Source organism: Pongo abelii, chromosome 8 (assembly GCF_028885655.2).
Source record: "Pongo abelii isolate AG06213 chromosome 8, NHGRI_mPonAbe1-v2.0_pri, whole genome shotgun sequence".
In the NCBI taxonomy this organism is placed as follows: Eukaryota; Metazoa; Chordata; class Mammalia; order Primates; family Hominidae; genus Pongo; species Pongo abelii.
Genome location: NC_071993.2, coordinates 18,696,581 through 18,719,033, shown reverse-complemented (window position 1 = coordinate 18,719,033; position 22,453 = coordinate 18,696,581). Strand labels below are relative to the sequence as shown.

Genomic DNA, 22,453 nt, shown 5'->3' with positions numbered 1-22,453 from the left:
CCCGAGTAGCTGGGATTACAGGTGCCCACCACCATACCCGGCTGATTTTTGTATTTTTAGTAGAGACGGAGTTTTACCATGTTGGCCAGGCTGGTCTTTGAACTCCTGAATCAGGTGATCCACCAACCTCGGCCTTCAGAAGTGCTGGAATTACAGGTGTGAGCCACCATGCTCAGCCTATTTCCTCTTAGCTTTTGATGAGACACAGTGTAGCTTTTCAGTTATATAGGTCTTCCATTATTTCTTTGAATGTTTTTCTCTTACATTTTCTGTATTCTCTATTATAAAGACAGCAGGACTTCGTGTGCTGTGTTTCTGGCACAGATATTACCTACATCAGAGATTCCCAAGATAGCCCTCAGGTTTAGTGATTGGCTAAGACTCACAGAACCTAGCATACAGTCAGACTAATGGCTAAGGTTTATTACATGAAAGCATACAAAAGCAAAACCAGCAAGGGAAAAGAGGCATGGGATGAAGTTTGGAAGAAACCAGACACAAACTGTCTCAGTGAAGTCCCATAGGATGTGCTTAATTCCTCCAGCACCTAATTGTGACGTGTGAAATAGTTGTCTAGCAGAAAAGCTCATCAGAGACTTAGTGTCCAAGGATTTTATTGGGCTGGTCACTTAGGCACCCTCTGCGTAGCATGTACCAAAATCCCGAGACTCCCAAAAGGAAAGCAGGTGCTCCTAATAAACATGTGTTTGTACCTTGCTTGTACAGAGTTTAGGAATTGTGAGCCACTATTATTTATCATTAGGGAAGGTTTTATGTTACCGTTGGGAACTTATTCCAGTTTCTAGCTGCTTAGCTAGCCAAGACCCATCCTCTCAAGCAAGCCTTCCTAAGAACCGCAGTCTCAAGCCTGTTACTTTAACTTTTTTGTTTTTTCTGTTAACATATTCTTCAACTCCATTCACTGATCTTTTTCTTCTGCATTCGTTCGTTTTTTTTTTTTTTTTGAAACAGAGTCTTGCTCTGTCTCCCAGGTTGGAGTTCAGTGGCAGGAGCTCTCACTGCAAGCTCCGCCTCCCGGGTTCACGCCATTCTCCTGCCTCAGCCTCCCTAGTAGCTGGGACTACAGGCGCCTGCCACCATGCCCAGCTAATTTTTTTTTGTATTTTTTTAGCCAGGGTGGTCTCAATCTCCTGACCTCGTGATCCACCCTCCTTAGCCTCCCAAAGTGCTGGGATTATAGGCGTGACCCACCGCGCCGGTTTGTTCTTAAGCCTGTCTTGGTCATGGGCTCTGTTTCAAAGTGGCTCTCTTGTCAATAGTATAGGAGATAAGTTTTATCTTGTCTGGGCTTTGCTTTTCTTATCTCTAAAATGGGCATTCAAAATACTTTCTAGTCATAAGGATGTATTACCTCTCTCTGCTTCTAAATCCTTATTCAGAAGTTTCATTGTCCTTTATTTTCTTAGCTGCTAGTTTACTTTTGTCTTTGTTCTTTTATCCTTTTTTTGAGGTTTTTCCGGTAATTTCTCTGAAAATACAGTGGTACTTGAAATATTTTTCCTTTTATTTGGTTTACATTTTTAAAATCTACCTTCCGCTTTTCGTGTATGTGTGTGCCACCAATGAATGCAGAATGAATTCTTTCTGCTTATCATGCATTGAATGGAAACAGTTACATCCTCATTTGCAGTTTGCTCAAGAAAGATCCAGAATGGGGGAAAGAGCATGCCTATGGGACTAGTCAGATATGTTTTCTCAGAAGTACTGCGAATCTTGTTTGCTGGCTCATCTCTAGTCCTGGTGAGCAGAGCCGAGGCTCTCTGTGAATGCTTCAGCTCATACCTTTTTTCCAGAGGGTGAGGAAGGCTTTCTTTTTTATTTAATCTCTGCTTCGTTAACTTAAGGCAGGAGCAGCAAAGTTGGTTGCTATTTCTTTTCTCTTTCCTGGGCTGCTTTTAGGCAGTTGATCCAGGTTTGTTAGAGAAAATAACAGATTGTCTGGTTATGCCATTTCTGACAATCCATTTCTTCTTTCAGATTGTCTGCTCTGAACAGGATACTGGTAAGACATTCCTAGATTCTGATTTTTTTCCACTAAGCCTGTGGTTCTGGTCCTAAGTAATAAATGTTTGATTAGGCCTCCAGGAGCCTCTCCTTTTCAGAGACTCCACACCCTGCTGAGAAACTAGGTTTGGCTCAAATTTCACTGTCAGCCAGTTATTTCTCATCATTGGGATTATAGCTGTTTCTTAGTTTTCTTGCAAATGGAATTTTCTCCTAGGATTTTTATTCTCCCCCCCTTTTCATTTCCATGGGATTTAGAAAAAGGAGTTTTCTTCCTCTGATTTTTTAGTAGAAGCTCAATATCACAATTATTTAAAATATAAATGCATCAGTTAAACTTTATATACAGTAAACAATTTTAAAAGTAATGCATCACTGAATTACTGGTTTCTTCAGTTTGCTTAAAATGAGATTTCATGTACTGGTGAAATATATTTTAATTTCTGGAAGAAGATTTTTTTCTGGTAATTTAATGACTTTAGGAGAAAACTGAATGCCAGACTTGTCTTGATACAAGAGCCTTTAAAACATCTCAGCCAGAATTTTCTAAAGACTACATTTGGATCAGTAGAACTTTTTAGACTAAAAATCAATTTGTAATTTTAAAGAATTTCTGTATTCTCTCGGTGCTCCTCCCTTTTTGATAAAAGTCTCAAAATAGTTAAAGCAGGCCAGAAAATTAATTTTCTTCCTTTCTTTCACAATTGAATATGTAATTCAGCAGCATAAATCTCTTGATATCCAAATGAGACTGGATTTGTCTTCTCTTTCAGCCTACTCGATTTCCATCTTTTTCCCCCGCAAGGCGGAGTCTTGTTCTTGTTGCCCAGGCTAGGATGCAATGGCACGATCTCTGCTCACTGCAACTTCCACCTCCGTGTTCAAGCGATTATCCTGCCTCAGCCTCCTGAGTATCTGGAATTACAGGCACCTGCCACCACGCTGAGCTAATTTTTGTATTTTTAGTAGAGACAGGGTTTCACCATGTTGGCCAGGCTGGTCTCGAACTCCTGACCTCAGGTATCTGCCTGCCTCGGACTCCTAAAGTGCTGGAATTACAGGCATGAGTCACTGTGCGCATCTGATTTCCATCTTTTGTAGTTGCCTTGTCACTCGTGTCAGTACTGTCTTAGATTGTTTCTCATGGTTCTGGAGGCTGGAAATCCAAGACACGTGCCAGTATGCTTGGGTTATGGTGAGTGCCCTCTTCTGCGATGCAGATAGCTGACTTCTCATTGTATTCGCACATTGCAGAAAGAAAGTGGGTAGCTCTTTGGTCTCTTATAAACGCACTGATCCCATTTATGAGCATTCCACCCTCATAACTAATTACCCTCGAAGACTTCTCCAAATACCATCACATTGAGTTCGGGTTTCAGCGTGTGAATTTTGGGGACACAAACATTCCATCCATAACAAGCACTTTAAGATTTCAATTTCTGTGTGTGTGTGTGTGTCTGTGTATATACATATATATATATATATTCAGATATTCATATGTTTATATGTATGAATAGTGTTATTGCAATAGAATATTGAAGAAATGCTGTTGCACAAAGACTACTGATTAAATAAAGGTGGCAGCCCTGCTGCAAAGAAGTATTTGGCATGCAGCAATATCATGTGCTGTTTCACAGTTTCATCAATCACCTTCCATTTGGTGTAGGGTTGTTAGTATGTGTAGGGTTGTGGATATGTGCAGTTAAAATACCAAATAGATAAAAATACATGATTTTAGATTCCTTAACAGGACATTCCCATAATCTGTTTTTAATTCCTTAGCTACTTCATTTTTTAGCTATTCTAATACTGTTCTCTTAATCTAGGTGTATTTATAGTTTTTTTCTCCAACCTATATTACTAAACTGTTGGAACGTAATCTTTCTTTAATGTTGTTGATGCAGTCTATTTGGAAACATTTCAGTAAAAGTCAAGGTTTTAGCATGTTTTATGGCCCTGCACCAACTTTTACGTTGCCTCTTTTATTTTTCCTAGTAAAAACTTGCTTTCAACAAAGCTGACTTAAATATTGATACTTACATATGACATACTATGTTTTTATATTGTCGGTCCTGCTGTCGATGGATCCCCAAGACCATCCTTGGTTCTGTGATTCTCTAAGAGGACTTAGGGAATTCAGCACATACTTGTACTTATGGCTATGATTTGTTACAGTGAAAGAATATGAAGCACAATCAGCAAAGGGAAAACCATCACAAGCTTCCAGAGTCCTCTTCCAGGGGAGTCACACAGGACTCCCACAGGAAGTCCCCCAGTGATGAGCTGCGACCACATGAGACTCATTGCCAGGATTCCTATTCAGGGCTCATCATGTAGATTCCCACTGCCTGGTGCATACCCACATTCCGGATTCTCAGAAGGAAAGCTGGTATTTACCATAAATCATAGTTTAATAATTCAGGCACAGTGAGCCACTCTTACCTCCTGAAATCTCAGTTCCCAGATGTCAGTCAAGGGCCAGCCTTGTAAGCAGGCTTTTCAAAGATAACAGATCAGGCCTACTATGTTAACTTTTTTCTGCACAGTTCTCTGTTCCAGAATTCATCCTTTCCCCTCCATGTTATTTTCATAAAATCTAACACTACAGATTTCACTTCCACAAAACATGTTTTTGAATTTGTGCTATATGTGAGATGTGATGGTGTTACAAAGATGAATGAGACATAGTTCTATAGTCTAAAGTCAGGAGACTTTGGTACAAGTCAGACTGTTACGATAGTCACAGTAGAAGTATAAATTAAATGCCATTGGAGCATAGAATAGGAAGGACTGAGTACAAAGAAATTGTTAAGTATTTTCTCTAAGCAGATATTATTTCATTTGAGCCTTGAAGGTGAGGAGAAATTAAGCCGAAGGGCTGTTAAGGTGGGCAAGGTTATGCTAGGCAGAGAGAAGGCATGAGGAAAGACATGAATGCATGAAAATATGGTGGCTGCTGATAAAAGTGATCAGGTTTGGCTATTTGTTTTCAGAGTTGGGGGATGTGTGGAAGATGAAACTGAAGAAGTTGGGAGAGGCAGGTATGAAGTATGAAGTTTTTTTCGTACTAAGGAATTTTTTTTTCATAGACTTTAGAAGCTAAAGAGTTTTTATTGTCGGGCGCGGTGGCTCACACCTGTAATCCCAGCACTTTGGGAGGCCGAGGCGGGATCACGAAGTCAGGAGATCGAGACTATCCTGGGGTTAACGTGGTGAAACCCCATCTCTACTAAAAACACAAAAAATTAGCCGGGCATGGTGGCAGGTGCCTGTAGTCTCAGCTACTCAGGAGGCTGAGGCAGGAGAATGGCGTGAACCCGGGAGGTGGAGCTTGCAGCGAGCTGAGATGGTGCGACTGCACTCCAGCCTGGGAGACAGAGCGAGACTCTGTCTGAAAAAAAAAAAAAAATTTTTTTTATTAGTAATGATTAGATGTGTATGTTAGAAATATAATAGTGGTAGTAGTCTTCCAAACTGCTTGGAGTTCATGACCCATTAGTAACTTGTGAAATCAATTTAATGTTTTCAATGAATATTTTAAAAAATAAATGGGATGTTTTATAATATATTGCATTGCATATAGTAAAAACATTTAATGAAATGTTATGTGTTATACCACACAGACATGTATGTGTAGTTTCTTATATCAAGTTCTCAAATGATATGAAAACTTGAAATAAGTTCTTTTATCAAGTGTGTTTCTTACATCAACTTACAGTCAAAAGTTTCAGAAATTTTTTCAAAAGTTGAATTGCAAACCTGGAGAAAAGTTAGAAAAGTATTTCAGAGTTTTTTAGCTTCAGTAATATGTATGGTGAATTAGATAACATGAAGATGTTTTTGCTACATACACCGAGGAGGGCTAAGTAAAAAAGAACAGTAGGCCACAAAATGATGTAGTTGAGTGATTAAAAATGTAGTTCATATATTAGAGGTTAGGAATGCAGAATAATTGAAAAGAGAACAGCAAGCATGTGAGCTAATATTGGGGGGTTGAAGGTATGGGAAAGGAGGTGGTCTTTCTTCTAAATTTAGGGTCTTTGGTTTAAACAATTAAATGTTAACATTAAGGGTAAGAAATACCCAGTAGTCATTACAAGGCAGTAATTAAAAGTAGGTCTTTCTTGCCTTAGGATATAGGTTGGAGAAAAATGTGTTTCTGAGAATGTGCAGCCGTAAGTTCCCTCCGTCATAAAGGTCTGGAATGCAAATTGCTGCAACTTAAATTGTCTTGGAACCTGCAAACTGGGAAATTAACTATTTGGTCCCAAGCCAATTCCTGGGTGCTTGGCAAAAACTAAGTGACACCAGTCTGGAGCAGCACTCATTCAATCCAAGCCAAACACTTGGCATTGTTAAAAGCTACACTGGGAATCAAACCACTATGAGTAGGAATCAGCATATATAATAAGCTGCAGGATTGGATTTCCCTCAGAACTTTTAACAAATAGACCTCTCTGGCAGAGACTATAAAAACAGTTTTCTTCCAAGATCAGGTGAGATCGGGCATGTTCAGAGTGGTATGGCTGTAGACAAAACAGTTTTCTTAAAATGATTACAAATGAAAGAGTAAAACATAAAAGACCCTAAGGATAAAAAGGTAGAATTGAAAACAAATTTCTAAAAATAAAATATCATTAAAATTAAAAACTCATGCAATGAATTAAACAGCAGATTAGACCCAACTGATGAGAAAGTTTTTGAATTAGGAGATGACTCTTAGGAAATTATCTAGAACGCAGCAGAGAGAAATTAAAAATATGAAAGTGAAATTGAGTCATGAAAATCATTTTACATTTCTTTTCTTTTTTTTTTTGAGATGGAGTTTTGCTCTTGTTGCCCAGGCTGGAGTGCAATGGCACCACCTCGGCTCACTACAACCTCCACCTCCTGGGTTCAAGTGATTCTCCTGCCTCAGCCTTCCAAGTAGCTGGGATTACAGGCATGCGGCACCATGCATGGGTAATTTTGTATTTTTAGTAGAGACGGGGATTTCTTCATGTTGGTCAGGCTGGTTTCGAACTCCCAACCTCATGTGATCCACCCGCCTCAGCCTCCAAAAGTAACTGGGATTACAAGCGTGAGCCACTGCACCTGACCAGCATTTATATTTTTAATGAGTCCCAGGTATAGAGAATAGGAATAATGGGGGAAAGACAATAATCACAAGTGTAATGACTATGAATTTCTATCATTGATGAAAAATTTAAGAAGTGTGAGCTTGAAGCCAAAAGTAAAAATAGATTCATGTCTACATACTTCAGAGTGAAGCTGCAGAACACCAAAGACATAGAGAAAATCTGAAACCAGTGGTAAAAGGCAGGAAGCTATTTCAGTAATCACAAAGAGATATGTGTCCAACATCAGGAGATAGGCCCACAAGACCTATCAGAACTAGAAGATAGCTTGATTCCTAAATCAAACAATGTCAAGGCTTAGGAGGACTTTAAGATGACGCTGAGTGTCTTAGTTTATTTTGTGCTGCTATAGCAGAATACCTGAGACTGGGTAATTTATAAAGAACATAAATTTATTTTTTGTAGTGTTGGAGGATGGGAAGTCCAAGATCAAGGCATTTGCATCTGGTGAGGGCTTTCTTGCTGCATCCGTACATGGTAAAGGGCACAAGGGCAAGAGAAAGCAAACTCACTGCTGCAAGCCCTTTTTATTATAGCATTAATTCATTCATGAGGGCAGAGCACTCATGACCTAAACAGCTCCCAATAGGCCTCATATTCCAACACTGTTGCACTAGGGATTAAGTTGCCAGCACATGAATATTGGGGGACACATCTAGACCGTAACACTGAGGCATCTAGTTTGGTTATCTGGGCAGATAATGACGCCTCATTCAAGATTGGAAACAGGATGAAAAGATTTGGGATCCTGCCAAGGAGTGGAGGAATGGATGAGGGAAAACTAATATTGTTTAGGACTTGTTGAGTTTGAAGTAACTGTGAGACATCTCTATATAGCTGTCCATAGGTAATTAGAAATACCAATTAAGAGTCTAACCTGGGCATGGTGGCTCATGCCTATAATCCCAGTACTTTGGGAGACTGAGGCTGGTGGATCACCTGAGGTCAGGAGTTCGAGACCCACCTGGCCAACCTGGTGAAACCCTGTCGCTACTAAAAATACACAAGTTAGCCAGGTGTGGCGGCGAGCACCTGTAATCCCAGTTACTCAGGAGGCTGAGGCATGAGCATCACTTTAACCCAGATGGCAGAGGTTGCAGTGAGCCAAGATTGTGTCACTGCACTCCAGCTTGGGTGACAGAGAAAGACTTGGTCTCAAAAAGAAAAAAAAATCTAGAAAGGCTAAACATTAGAATTTGTGGATTGTTTTTGTGAGTGATTATTGAAATCATGAGATTGCCAAGGGATAGAATGCAAGGTGAGGAGAGATGGTCGCATGTTTTGGAACCTGGCGGGGAGAAGTAGGCAGAGAATGAGCAATGAGAATGTTTGGGACCAGAAAGGAGTGGGTATAAAGCTGAAAAATTAGTAAGATTTGATGAATTGGCGATCATGGAATTGAAGACAGGATGCACCTCATTCCCCCAGCAATGAGTTGTGACAGCACATCCAAGGAAGCTTATTAGAGACTCAGTGTTAAGGGTTTTTACTTAGGGCTGATCACATTAGGTCCCTGATCTTTGGAACCCTGAGTGTTGAAGTAATACAGATTTTAGTGGTCTAAGAAATGGATGTGAGAAATTGGAAAAGACTCAAAAAGGTTGGGCAGCAAAGGAAGGAAAAAAGACTTATCTTCTTTTCCTGTCTTGTTTAAATTATTCATAATTTACCATGCAACAATTTACCACTTTAGAAATGTTTTTATAATTCCTTGTGTATTTTTGTATTTTGGTCTTTGAAGACAGAGAAAGTCTATTTTTCTCCTAATGCTGTGATAAACAGTAATGCTTGTTAAATGATTAAGCAATTTCTGGTGCCGCTTTATTGCCTTCCACCAGATGGACCTCTAGATTTTTTTCTTCCTCTCAAGTGCCCATCTTCGTGTTGCTGTTTTCCCTGTTTCCTCTATATGTATGCCTCTGTTTTCAGCTTTTTCTTATGTATTCAGGACAATTAAGACTAAAGAGGCATTAGAGTTCAGATAGAACACGGGAAAAATTGGTAGGCATTGGAGGTATGTTACTATTAAACTTCTCGTGTCTTACATTTCTAGAAAGAATATTAAAAAACAACAGTGTGAAGCCATTGTTGGAGCCCAGTGTGGCAATGCAGTTTTAAGAGGAGCCCATGTCTATGCCCCAGGAATTGTGTCAGCGTCAAAATGTAAGTATAATGTTTAGATTTGTCTTTAAGGTTCTCTAACATTTATGTGCATTTTCAAATGGAAAATTTATTGATTTGTCACTAAGATGTATTCCAAATTTTCTTTGGTCGGATATTTTTCCAGCTTTGCGTTTAGGGTTTTATCCGATAAGGACTAACAAACTAGTCATCATATAAGGTTTTCTGACAGTTTTTTTTTTCCTTCCAAGTAAGGATGTATGTGATGATGGCTGTTTTAGTGGATCATTACTGATAAATAGAGAGAGTAGGTCAGTGAACTTCTGTTTTGTTTTCTTGACTGCATTGCCTTAAAACCTCAGAAAGCTGTCGTATCATTAGTGAGAGAACATCCAGAACCTGGAATCTGAACACTGGGATGAAACTTAATATTCTTAATGTATTCACCCAGTTGGTGACATACCTGTGTTACATATGCTTAGTAAGTTAGTCACTGTGGTTCAGTGGTACCTTATTGGACTTGAAATCAAGAAACATTTGCTTTGATCTGTAGAAAACTTACTGAGTCTCTGGGCCTCAGTTATGGTGTCCTTGAAATGAATAATTTGATCTGTATCAGAATTGGGTCAACTACTACCTGCTGGCCAAGTCTGGCCCATGTCTGTTTGTGTGTGGCCCATAAGCTAAGAATGGTTTTTTCATTTTTAAAATGTTGTGAAAAGATACATATATAAAGAAGAGTATGCCACAGAGACCTTATGTGGCTACAAAGCCTAATATATTTATTTGCCCTTTACAGGAAAAGTGTGTTGACATCTGATCTACATGATTTTAACAGTTCTCTTAGCTCTAGCTAATAGGCTGTTCACTACTGTTGTCAGGTAATAGACCAAATAAATTTATGATAGATTAGGTTTAAAAATGTTTTTTGGAGGTGGAATATAATTTCCCATTAGAAATAACACTGGGAGTTGTTACAGAAAATAAATGCCTACAAAAACTGGATTTAATCAGCCATATAAAGCAGCTCTGTACACTGTATACTGTAAAAGGTATTCTAAGTGTATACACACACGTATATATGTGTGCATGTGTGTGTATATGTATATATGAATGACTATATATGCTTATCATTAAAGTCTCTGCCTTAATTGTGCTGTCACATCAAAATAGCAAATACAAACAGGGTTATGGGATTTAGAAATATTTCTTTGAAGGATTTTAGGGTACATTTTTGAACAGTCCTTTTGAAGGAAACTTAGAACTTTGAGGTTGGAGCTGAGATGTCAAGATTTATAAGAAATCTTTTAAGGCTTGGGGGAAATAATTTGGCTCAGCTACAGATTTCCAGTTGAGGGTAGGATGTTTTGAAGCTGTTCTATTTCTTTGTTTTCACTGAAAAAGATTCTTCATTGAGTTTTATTGTTACGGAATATTTTAAAGTAAAAAGTCAGATTTTCTATTAAAGATTAATTGAGATAATGAGCCAGTTTGAACTGCTTCATGCCCACTATTGATGCCTCTAGAGATCACCAGTCTAGCTCAAAGAATTTTTACGATTCTTCTGCCAAAGTATAAATCAATGTAATCTGATTTTCTTCTTTCTCTAGTTATGAAAGCTGGAGATGTTATTTCGGTATACTCTGATATTAAAGGAAAATGTAAGAAAGGAGCCAAAGAATTTGATGGAACAAAAGTATTTCTTGGAAATGGGATTTCTGAACTAAGCCGCAAAGAAATCTTCAGTGGATTACCTGAACTGAAGTATGTCATCAGGTGCTTTGGGGAAATCAGCATCCTTTCTGTGGGTCCATGAAAATTAAAAATAATGTAAAATGTATCTAGTTGCATTATATGAAATTTTTTTTTTGGTATAAATCCAACTGGAAAAAAATTGTTTAACCCATATTTGCATGATTTTTGGTCAAAAAGGGTAACTGATCAAATTAAAGAGCCTCATTAAGCAACCAGTTACATTTTAATTGTCGAATAATTTTACTTGTCCTTCTGAATTTTATTTTTTTCAAAATATTTTGCATCTTTGAAAAACAGTGCTCACTAGGATGGAGAATGATTAGATGATCTATCCAGATCATTCTTAACGTTCTTATTTGTCAAGAAAAAGTTTAATTTTAATATAAATTAAACATATTTTTTAATTAAAAATAAATTTTACCAGAAACCTATCACTCACATGAGTATTTGTGGTTAAAAATGAATGTTTAGGTTAGTTCAAACTGAATTAAAATATAGTCTGTTCTAAATCATTCCTGATTGCTAGTGGCCCTAAATAAATTGGTGGAAAATCCGGGCTCTTATTTTACTTAGTTTTTTTAGGCTTTTTGAATTCTGTGGACAGCTCCATTACTCCAAAGTTCACGGCTGACATAGACATGCTGAAAGCTGTGAATTTCTCCATTTAGAATTGGACGATATCCCTGATTGGTGGAACAGTTTTTCATGTTGCAACAGTTTGGGTTTGTAGTTGAAATTCATTCGTTCTTCTGAAGAAGTTGACTGTTGGATTCCCTAGATCTAGGTAGCAGCACTTTCCAAATGGCCAAGAACAAAGATTTTATTCTCCTTAGAAGGCTTCATGAATATAAAGATTATGCATATATCTGCTATGTTTATCTTTGGACCTGTAATAGATAATTGATATTTTGACTGCCTCCATTAGTTCATTGTTAATGGTATACTCTTCATTCTTTTAGGTTATTTGATGTTGTTCCAGTTATTGTGCTGAATAATGTTTTCTGAACAATGTTCTGAATAATTTTTTGTTGGTGGAAGTTAGGAGGCAACCAACTTTCAGCCACCTTTTGACCGGGCGTGGTGGCTCACTCCTGTAATTCCAGCACTTTGAGAGGCCAAGGTGGGCGGATCACTTGAGGTCAGGAGTTCGAGACCAGCCTGGCCAACACGGTGAAACCCTGTCTCTACTAAAAATACAGAAATAAGCTAGGTGTGGTGGTAGGTGCTTGTAATCGCAGCTACTCAGGATGCTGAGGCAGGAGAATCGCTTGAACCCGGGGGGTTGCAGTGAGCCCAAGATTGCACCACTGCACTCTAGCCTGGGTGACACAGCGAGACTTCAGAATTTCAAAAAAAGAAAAAGAAATTGGTTTTTAAACTCAAGTTATTCAGTTATACTGCTGGAAGTTTTGTCTCTTCCGGTGGAAGAAGCAGGCTGCTATAACAGAAATGCTACATGTACACCCTGTTTCTTATTTATATTCCTTAAAAAATTTTAAACCAACACAACTAATGGTACAGTTGTTATTCAGTTAGTGAATTTCAGCCCTTTGCTTTCTTGAATTCCAGGTGAGTTGAATCATTCATAGATTCATGGAGGCAGATTAATTTACTAACAGACTGTATTAACATATGCATTCTTGTACTTTGCATTATTATATGGAGATATGTGGCTACAAAAGTATTTTTTAAAGAAACATGTAATCTCATACCTGAATAATAATTGGCTTAAATTATTCTTCGTTATGTTATTTTAAGTTCAGTGATTTATAGCACTCACTTGTTCTGGTAGGCATGGTCAGAAGGAGATAGTCGAAGAGCACCAGAATCTAAAGTGGTAGTTAGGAACTGAGTTAGGAAGACAGGCATGAACATTTTCAAGTTTCAGTATTTTTTAGAGGACTGGAGTCCTGCAAGTCAGAAAGTCATTTAAATTATGGAGTGATCAGACTATGGAATTCAAGATATTCAATAATAGTTGTAGATTCTGGGTATTGATCAAGGTAAGAGTACCAGGTGTCACAACAAAGGACTGACTTGCTTTGATTTTTCTTTTAGAGACAGGGTCTCTCTCTGTCATTAAGGCTGGAGTGGTGTGATGAAAGCTCACTATAACCTTGAATTCCTGAGCTCAAGTGATCCTCCTACTTCAGCCTCTGAGTAGCTAGTACTATAGGCATATGACACCATGATCAGCTGATATTTTAATTTTTTTTTTCATAGAAATGGGGGTCTTGCTGTTGCCCAGTCTGGTCTTGAACTCTGGTCTCAAGCAGTTCTCCACCTTGGCCTCCCAAAGTGCTAAGATTATAGGGATGAGACGCCACACCCAGCCAGGACTGGCTTTCAAATGTGAGTCAGTGACATTTCAGAAGCTTCGTTTGTATATTTTCTGCTCAGGAGCAGGGGATATTTGCCTTGGAAGTGGATACAGTGGTTTGATTTGGTCCTGACTGGAGCAGCAACTGAGTTTTACCTCTGATTAAAAGTGTACATTCATGGATTTCAAGTGGTAAACAAATGAGTAAGGTGGTAAAGGGATGGGAAGAGGAAGAAAAGGAGTCAGCATTTATTGTATGCTAAAGGCTGTTGGAACTGAGGGAGCCAGGCATGGTGGCTTGTACCTGTTATTCCAGGAACTCCGGAAGCTAAGGCAGGAGGATCACTCGAGTCTAGGAGTTTGATGCCAGTCTGGGCAACACAGTGAGACTGTACACACACACACACACCCCATAGTGAGACTCTGTCCACACACACACACACACCTGGTATGGTGGTGTGTGCCTGTAGTTCCAGCTACTGGGGAGGCTACGGTGGGCGGATCACTTGAACCCAGTAGTTAGAGGCTGCAGTGAGCTATGATTGTGCCACTGTGCTCCAGCCTGTGTGACAGAGACCCTGTGTCTAAAAATAAATAAATAAATAAATAAAACCAACAACAAAACCGAGGGGAGTTTATAGTCATACCATTGCAGTAATAGTCCACAGATATCTACTGACGTTACTTTACCCTAAAGACCAACATAAACTTATCCTGCCAACATTAGATAGAGTACACACCATTCGTGTAGATGCATCTCTGCCAAGATCAACTCGTAAGCTGTTCCATAAGCTAGCTATGAACTTGTCTAGCATACTGTTTCTAAGACTTTATCTTTGCTCATCCTAATGGGTCTCTCCTTGGATTGTACCCTTAAACTAGGTATAAGTTATGATTTTTAAAAAAACATTTTTTAAAAATTGTATTTATTTGGGTGCTCGTCGCCCAGGCTGGAGTGCAGTGGCGGGATCCTAACTCACTGCAGCCGCCAAACTCCTGGGCTCGAGGGATCCCTCCGCTTCAGTCTTCCGAGTAGCCGGGACTACAGGTACACTCCACCATGCCTTTGTAATTTTTTAAATTTTGTGTAGAGATGTTGCCCAGGCTGGTGTCAAACTTATGACCTCAAGTGATCCTCCTGTGCCAGTCTCTCAAAGTGCTGGGATTACAGGCATGAGCCACTGTACCGGCTTAAATCCTGATATTTATACTTCCCTTTTAATTAGACTATACTTTTTTCTGTGCCGTCCTAATCCCCAGAACTCTTTGGATTTCTCCAGATTTCTTTTCCTTTCGCTTGCTCTGTCTGATTTGGCCTGACACACAAGGGCAGGCTTGGCTTTGTCTGACAGGATTTGAGTGTTCTTTCTTTGCTTCTGTAGCCTCTGACAACATCTCTGAGATTGTGATGTTTGTCTTGATGAGTCACTCTCCACCAGGCCATCTGGGTCCTGGCCCTTCCTGCTCTGATCGGTTCCAATGCCACTCCTAAAATGGGTCAAAGGTGGAAAAGGTTATCCTTGGGATTGTGTCAGTACCAGGCAATTATTCTATAAAGAGCTGACAGAAAGTAGTAAAGAATGAGGTGGCATTTGCTTTTTAGTCTGTTCAAATCTCTACAGAAACACATTTGTGCTTAAATGAAAAATTTTATGTAACTTTTTCCTTTTTAGTTCTGATGGCTTCCTATTCTGCAGGTAAAAATTCAAAGACAATTCACAGGACTACTTTATGTATTTCGTTGTTGAGTAAAAAGAGTTTTTTTTTTTGAGACGGAGTTTCACTCTTGTCGCCCAGGCTGGAGTGCAATGGCGCGATCTTGGCTCGCTGCAACCTCTGCCTCCCAGGTTCAAGTGATTCTCCTGTCTTAGCCTCCTGAGGAGCTGGGATTACAGGCACCCGCCACCACGCTTGGCTAATTTTTTGTATTTTTAGTAGAGACAGGGTTTCCCCATGTTGGTCGGCCTGGTCTTGAACTCCTGACCTCAAGTGATCCTCCCACCTCTGCTTCCCAAAGTGCTGGGATAACAGGCTTGAGCCGCCACACCCGGCCAAAAGAGTTCTTAAAAAGACAGAGCATCTTATGTTTGACAGGCTATTTGAGAATGTTTCTGGAAACATAGTTTGTGTAGGCCATGGAATTTATACAGACTAATGTTAGATTTCCTGTTTTTCAGAGGCATGGGCATAAGAATGACAGAACCAGTATATCTCAGCCCTTCATTTGACAATGTACTGCCCCGTTACTTATTTTTACAGGTAAGTATGTATAAAAGTAAAATATTTAGTGACATTGAAACATACATCAGTGAATTATTTGAAATCTAGGATTTTTTTAAATTTAAAATTTTTTCTGTGGTCTGCTTTCATACACTGATCTACCTTTGGTTAAGCAGTAAGAAAAAACTTTACAAGCATTCTCCTTTCTTTTCTTTTTCTCATTTGATTTTTAAACTACTTTTTCTGTCTTTCTTTGCCCAAAGGTGATTTAATAACTGATTAAAATGACTGCTTTCCATCTCAAAATATTAATCCCTGAATATTGCATGCATTTGATATACATGTGTGGTGTTCCATTAGTAAACCATTTGATTTGTTATAGTCTGCTGGTTTGGTAGTATTATTATAATTCACAATATAAGATGAAGATACTGAAGAGCAGATCTGTTGGGACTCTTGGCCTATGTCACACTCCTGGTAATTGGTGGTATCTGAACTCAAACCTAAGTTCAAATGCCGTGTGCTGCCCCACCTTCTCTGTCCAGTAATAATAATAATAATTATTATTATTTTGAGACAGGCTCTCACTCTGTTGTGTAGGCTGGAGTGCAGTGATACATTCGTAGCTCACTGTAACCTCAAACTCCTGGGCTCAAGCGATCTTCCTGCCTTAGCCTTGCAAATAGGACCACTGGTGTGCATTACTATGCCCCGCTAATTTTTTTGATGTTTTTGTAGAGATGGGATCTCACTTTGTGGCCCAGGCTGGTCTCAAACTCCTGGCCTCAAGTGATCCTTCTGCCTTGGCCTCCCAAAGTGTTGGAATTATAGGTGTGAGCCACCGTACCTGGCCTTTGCCAAGTATTTAGCCAACAGACATTTTATGAATCAGGGATTATTTCTGGTGTGAACAAACAGAAAAACGGATGTTTATTATTATCTGTTTGCACATTGGTGACGTTCTAACACATTAGGGTATATAATCTAACATATAATTGTTTATGAATCATTTTGGGGATTTTAGTTTCCTAATTTTAGTTTCAGTGGAGTTTTTTTGTGCTTGTTTATTATATAATTCATTTTCAAACACTTGTGTTCACTTGGCAACGTAGCCCTGAGTCATTGCTAGTGATACCTGCACTCCTTCAAGTTAATGTTTAATGCAATGTTAGTTTTGTCTTTGGTTTGACAGTACCTGCTCATCTCATAATTTAGAGTGTTTTTTTTTGTTTTGTTTTTTGTTTTTTTTTTTGAGACAGGATCTTACTCTGTCACCCAGGCTGGAGTGCAGTGGCATCATCTTGGCTCACTGCAGCCTTGACCTCCCAGGCTCAGGTGATCCTCCTCCCATCTCAGCCTCCTGGGTAGCTGGGACTACAGCATGCACCACTACACCCAGCTGATTTTTTGTATTTTTAGTAGAGATGGGGTTTTGCCATATTGTCCAGGCTGGTCTTAATTCCTGAGCTCGAGTGATACTCCTGTTTTGGCCTTCCAAAGTTCTGGGATTACAGGCATGAGCCACCGTGCCTGGTCATTGTTTAGTTTTGACTCTATAAAAAGAGAAATCTAGTATAGTGCAAATTTTCTTTTTACATTTTTTTGCTATCTATAGCTGCACTCCTTCACCTTAAAATCACTTTAATGATGACTTTATGAAATATTGTGAGTCGTTTTGTGATTCATACTGTCCAGACTACCATAGAGCCATATTCTTTGTCACCGAATAGCAAGGGGCGTAAGAATTTCCTGCCAGAATGAAGCTTTTGCCTCTGAGGGCAGAGTTTAACTTTTTGTCATTTCTCTAGTGAAAGCTGTTTTATTTTATGTAATCTATTTTGATGGCCAGTTTCTGATGGCCATTGAAACTTATAAGGGATACTAATGGTAATCACAGCTAACACTGACTGCTTATTGTAGTCCATGTACTGAGCTGAGTGTTTACATATATTATTTCATTTACTTCTCACAAACCTTCAGTTTCATAGATAAGGAAACAGAGGCTTAGAAAAGTAAAGTGTATAGCCTGTAGTAGGCATTGGTAGTTTTTCAGTGATTAAAGGAGTGGTTTTGCTGTGTGCTGCATACGTAAAAATTTGCAGTCAAAATTTGAATCCAGGTCTTTCTGATTTCTTTCAAGCCTGTATTCTTGGCCCCATGCCAATGCTCCAGATGTAACCCTTGGTAGAGCTGCATCTGAATCACCAGCAGGGCCTTTTGAAAATGCAGTTCGTGGGTCCTAATTTAGATTTAATGAGTTCCAAGTTCAGGGGGTAAGGACTTTAAGCAATTCACATATTACATTAAATTTCTCAATTTCTTCGACGGTTTCCCAAAAACTCTGTGGTCAGTGTTTAGTTAGTTGATCTTTTTGTGTTATAACTTCCTTTTCAAACTGGTTCAGAACTACGAGATTCTTAACTGGGTCTTATCTGATCCATAAAATCTAAATAGCTTAATTCAATGCAGACCAGAACCAGGTGATATTCGTTTCTCTAAGGAAAATTCTGAAAGAGTGTACAGAAGAGTAAGTTTAAGAAGAATGTGGAATTTTAAAAATTGATAATTATCTTTGAATTTTTACATACATAATGATTCTCACAAATAGAACAAGTTTCATATTTACATATAATAGTAATATAAAACACATTTGGAATGTTTTAACAAGTTGCCTTTGTTTTCAGGCAAACATACTTGAAAACTCAAGTGACTATAAAGTGGATTAAATGAGAGTCCCTGAAAGTACATCATGTGAGAGGCATCATCTAAATGAAAATACTTTTCAATAGTGTTAAATCATTGCAATAGATGCTGATACTTTAATAACAAATTGAAAATTATTTTTGCTTTTGTCAGTATCCATGCTTTACTTCTCTAACAGCTGAGAAGCTCCTGGTAGCCATAATTGGCAGTTTTCGTTTTGGTTTTAGGAATTGATTAGCTTAGATCTAATATGGAAGATGCCCAAGCCTTTCATAGGTCTCAGCCAACACAGGGAGCCTCATTATCTCACAAATTTTATAATTTAATCACACCGTTGACCAAGACTGCAGTAAATTTGTATGTATCAAATCACTTGAAAAACTTGTAATATAGGTACCTAGAGTCTATTCCTGGATTTTCTTTTTAATAAAGATTTTTTTCCTACTTCCTCTCATGAGGTTGAAAAGTTTTTATTTAAGAATAATTTCAGAATTACAGAATAGAATTTTAGAATTATAGATTTGCAAAGACAGTCATTTCTATATACCCTTCACCCAGTTTCTCCTAAGGGTAATATACTACCATGGTACATTTTATAAAGCTTAGAAACCAACACTGGTGTGTTACTATGTTATGAATGTTACGTACATAACTCCAAATGCTGTGAATATCACATTACCCTAAACTCCAGCTGGTATTCAGATTTCACCAGTTTTTCTCATAATGTCCTATTTATGTTCAGGATCCGATCCAGGATCCCATACTGCATTTAATCGTGATGTCTCTTCTGGCCTGCGATAGTTGCTCAGTCTTGCCTTGTTTTTAAGACCTTGACAGTTTTGAGACTAAGGTATTTTGTTGAATGTCTCTCGTTTTGGATTCATCTAGGCTGGGGTTGTTGGATTTTTGCGAAGAATACCACAGAGATGAAGTGTCCTTATCAGGGGGTACATGATAACCCCCTGGAGATTGTGAGTAGGCCTACAGGAATCTGCTGTTTGTGTATTTTGCACTTTTTTTTGTTTGTTTGTTTTTGTTTTGTTTTTTTTTTGGGAAAGCTTTCTTTCTTTTTTTTTTTTCTTTTTTTTTTTATTATTATTATTATTATTATTATACTTTAGGCTCTATGGTACATGTGCGCAACGTGCAGGTAAGTTACATATTTTGCACTTTTAAGAGTATTGTGGTACAGACCCAGATTTGGGAACCATCATACAAAGAAGTGTCCACTTTAGTTTTTTTTTTCTAACATAATGACCAATAATTTAAAAATATTTATTATGCATCAGGCACTGCGCTGAACACTTTTAGGCCTTGTGTAATTTCTTTTTTTCCCCCATCATGTCCATCTCTGATCCAGCATTCTCACTTATTATCTTCAGTCAACTTTTATTTCTTATAATAAAAGTTTCCATTTTGTCATAAGTTGTTTAATAGAATTGTTCCATTTTGGAGAATGATGTTTGTCTCTCATGTGCTTCCATTATTTCTGTAGGCTGAATGTATTTTTTTTATTAGATCCCTGTCATAAGAAAACTTGCTAGAATCCTTAGGTTGTATGATGTTTCATACTGTTGCACCCCCTTACCATTACTTATTGATGCTGTAGGATGTTTTCCATGTGTGCAACAAAAGTTGACGTGTAAGCCTCAGAGTGTCACATCTGGAGTCAAACCACAGCCATGTGTCCCTTACTGGTGATGTTTGTTTTGACAGCCTATCTAGACGCCAACTGATTTCACCACAACACATATGTTTATGTTTTCTCCCCCTTGTAACTAATAACCAGTCTTTGGGGAGACACTTTAAAAAATCCTTCAAATCCTGCTCTTAATTCAAATTTCCCCCTCGATTTTGCATCCATTGATGATTTTTGCCTGAGCTAGTTGTTACTGTTACAGAACAATGATTTTCCAACTTTGCCAGTCAGGAATGGGCACTTCAGTATAAGAGGCCTCCCTTCTTCCCTTTTTATTTACTTATTTATTAACAGCGTACACTCACAAATTCCTATTTTTTCAATGGTTTATAGTTCATTACTGTATTTAATTATTTTGGTGCTGAAATTATCCCAGATTTGGCCTGTAGGAGCCCATTCCCAAATTAATTTTAATCCACATAGTATAAAACAATTTTCCTACACTTTTTTTTTTTAAAGAGATTCTCGGCTAGACACAGTGGCTCACGCCTGTAATCCCAGCACTTTGGGAGGCTGAGACAGGCGGATTATGAGGTCAGGAGATGGAGACCATCCTGGCTAACACGGTGAAACGCCGTCTCTACTAAAAATACAAAAAATTAGCTGGGCGTGGTGGCAGGCACCTATAGTCCTAGCTACTCAGGAGGCTGAGGCAGGAGAATGGCATGAACCCGGGAGGGGAAGGTTGCAGTGAGCCGAGATTGTGACACTTCACTCCAGCCTGGGTGACAGAACGAGACTCTCTCTCTCTCTCTCTTTTTTTTTTTTCTTTTTGAGACCAGCCTGGCCAACATGGTGAAACCTCGTCTCTACTAAAAATACACACACAAAAAATTAGCTGGGTGTGGTGGCAGCGCCTGTAATCCCAGCTACTTGGGAGACTGATGCAGGAGAATCACTTGAATCCGGGAGGCGGAGGTTGAAGTGAGCCGAGATCGCGCCACTGCACTCCAGCCTGGGTGACAAGAGCAAGAATCTGTCTCAAAAAAAAAAGCATGCACACAGTTCAGGAGTCCTGTTCTTGCACCTCCACCAATATGTAAATTCCATTGAGCAGAGAGATCTTATTTACTTTCTTAACTCTAGTGCATAGACCAATGTCTGATATATAGTAAGCACTCATTACATTTTGTGGAGTAAATGAATAAACCATCTGTCCACTGTTTTGATTCTGTATTTTATTTTATTTTTTTGAGACAGAGTTGCGTGATCTCAGCTCACTGCCACCTCCGCCTCCCAGGTTCAACCGATTCTCATGCCTCAGCCTCTGAAGAAGCTGGATTAGAGGCATGAGTCAACCACACCTGTGGTTGACTATGAATAATTTTCATATTTTTAGTAGAGACAGGGTTTTGCTGTGTTGGCCAGGCTGTCTCGAACTCCTGGCCTCAAGTGATCTGCCCGCCTCAGCTTCCCAAAGTGTTGAGATTACAGGTGTGAGCCACTGCGCCCGACCTAATTGTGAATTTTAAAAGCATTAATAGGCTAGGACTTACCTAGAGGTGGTATATTTTGGTCAGTAAGTGCTTATTAGTCTGATATTAGCTTGATAAGCCTTGTAAATAACTTTGACTTACCACTTGTAGCTACTTCCTTGTTGAGATGGAATACTATGCAAGAGTAACTGGTAGTTTCAAAAAAATGCTGAGAGACAAATGCATCCCTCATTGATATACCCTCCAACCCACTCAGACTCTGAAAAGACCCAATAGCAAAAATAGATTTTTCTGGAAGTAGGTAAGAGACTGGACTGTACCAAAGGCTGCCAGGCTGCCCTGTGAGTATGCAAAACCCACCATAGGCCGGGCGCGGTGGCTCACACCTGTAATCCCAGCACTTTGGGAGTCCAAGGCGGGTGGATCACTTGAGGTCAGGAGTTCAAGACCAGCCTGGCCAATATGGTGAAACCCCGTCTCTACTAAAAATACAAAAATTAAGCAAGGCGCAGTGGCTCACGCCTGTAATCCCAGCACTTTGGGAGGCCGAGGTGGGCAGATCACGAGGTCAGGAGATCGAGACCATCCTGGCTAACATGGTGAAACCCTGTCTCTACAAAAAATTAGCTGGGCATGGTGGCAGGCGCCTGTATTGCCAGCTACTCGGGAGGCTGAGGCAGGAAAATGGCATGAACCTGGGAGGCGGAGCTTGCAGTGAGCCGAGATCATGCCACTGCACTCCAGCCTGGGCAACAGAGCAAGACTCTGTCTCAAAACAAAACAAAAGAAAACAAAAATTAGCCGGATGTGGTGGTGCATGCCTGTAATCCCAGCTACTTGGGAGGCTGAGGCAGGAGAATCACTTGAACCTGGGAGGCGGAGGTTGCAGTAAACTGAGATTGCGCCACTGCACTCCAGCCTGGGTGACAGAGCGAAACACAATGGTGTTTCCAGGAAGGGGGAATTACCTGTCTCACAATACCACTCTCTCCCAGCATCTTGATGGATTTATTTCCTTTTTTTTTTGACCCGAGAT

The 22,453-nt window shown here is 39.2% G+C and overlaps 1 protein-coding gene across 18 annotated transcripts in view; it reads left to right on the top strand.

The window, feature by feature from the left end:
- The window catches only part of NSUN6 (NOP2/Sun RNA methyltransferase 6), an 87,956-nt gene that overhangs the window by 25,016 nt on the left and 40,487 nt on the right, over nucleotides 1-22,453 (top strand). For 8 of the 18 annotated variants that reach the window (XM_054522021.2, XM_054522018.2, XM_063727498.1 and 5 more), the window contains 4 exons: nucleotides 5,019-5,066; nucleotides 9,217-9,326; nucleotides 10,895-11,060; nucleotides 15,537-15,618. In XM_054522021.2, the coding sequence (XP_054377996.1) occupies nucleotides 5,019-5,066; nucleotides 9,217-9,326; nucleotides 10,895-11,060; nucleotides 15,537-15,618 (406 nt within the window). Of the gene's footprint in view, nucleotides 1-1,998; nucleotides 2,024-2,798; nucleotides 3,221-5,018; nucleotides 5,067-6,870; nucleotides 6,988-9,216; nucleotides 9,327-10,083; nucleotides 10,166-10,894; nucleotides 11,061-15,536; nucleotides 15,619-22,453 lie in introns of those variants that run through there. The other 10 variants (XM_054522024.2, XM_054522023.2, XM_054522025.2 and 7 more) reach the window with 5 other exon arrangements.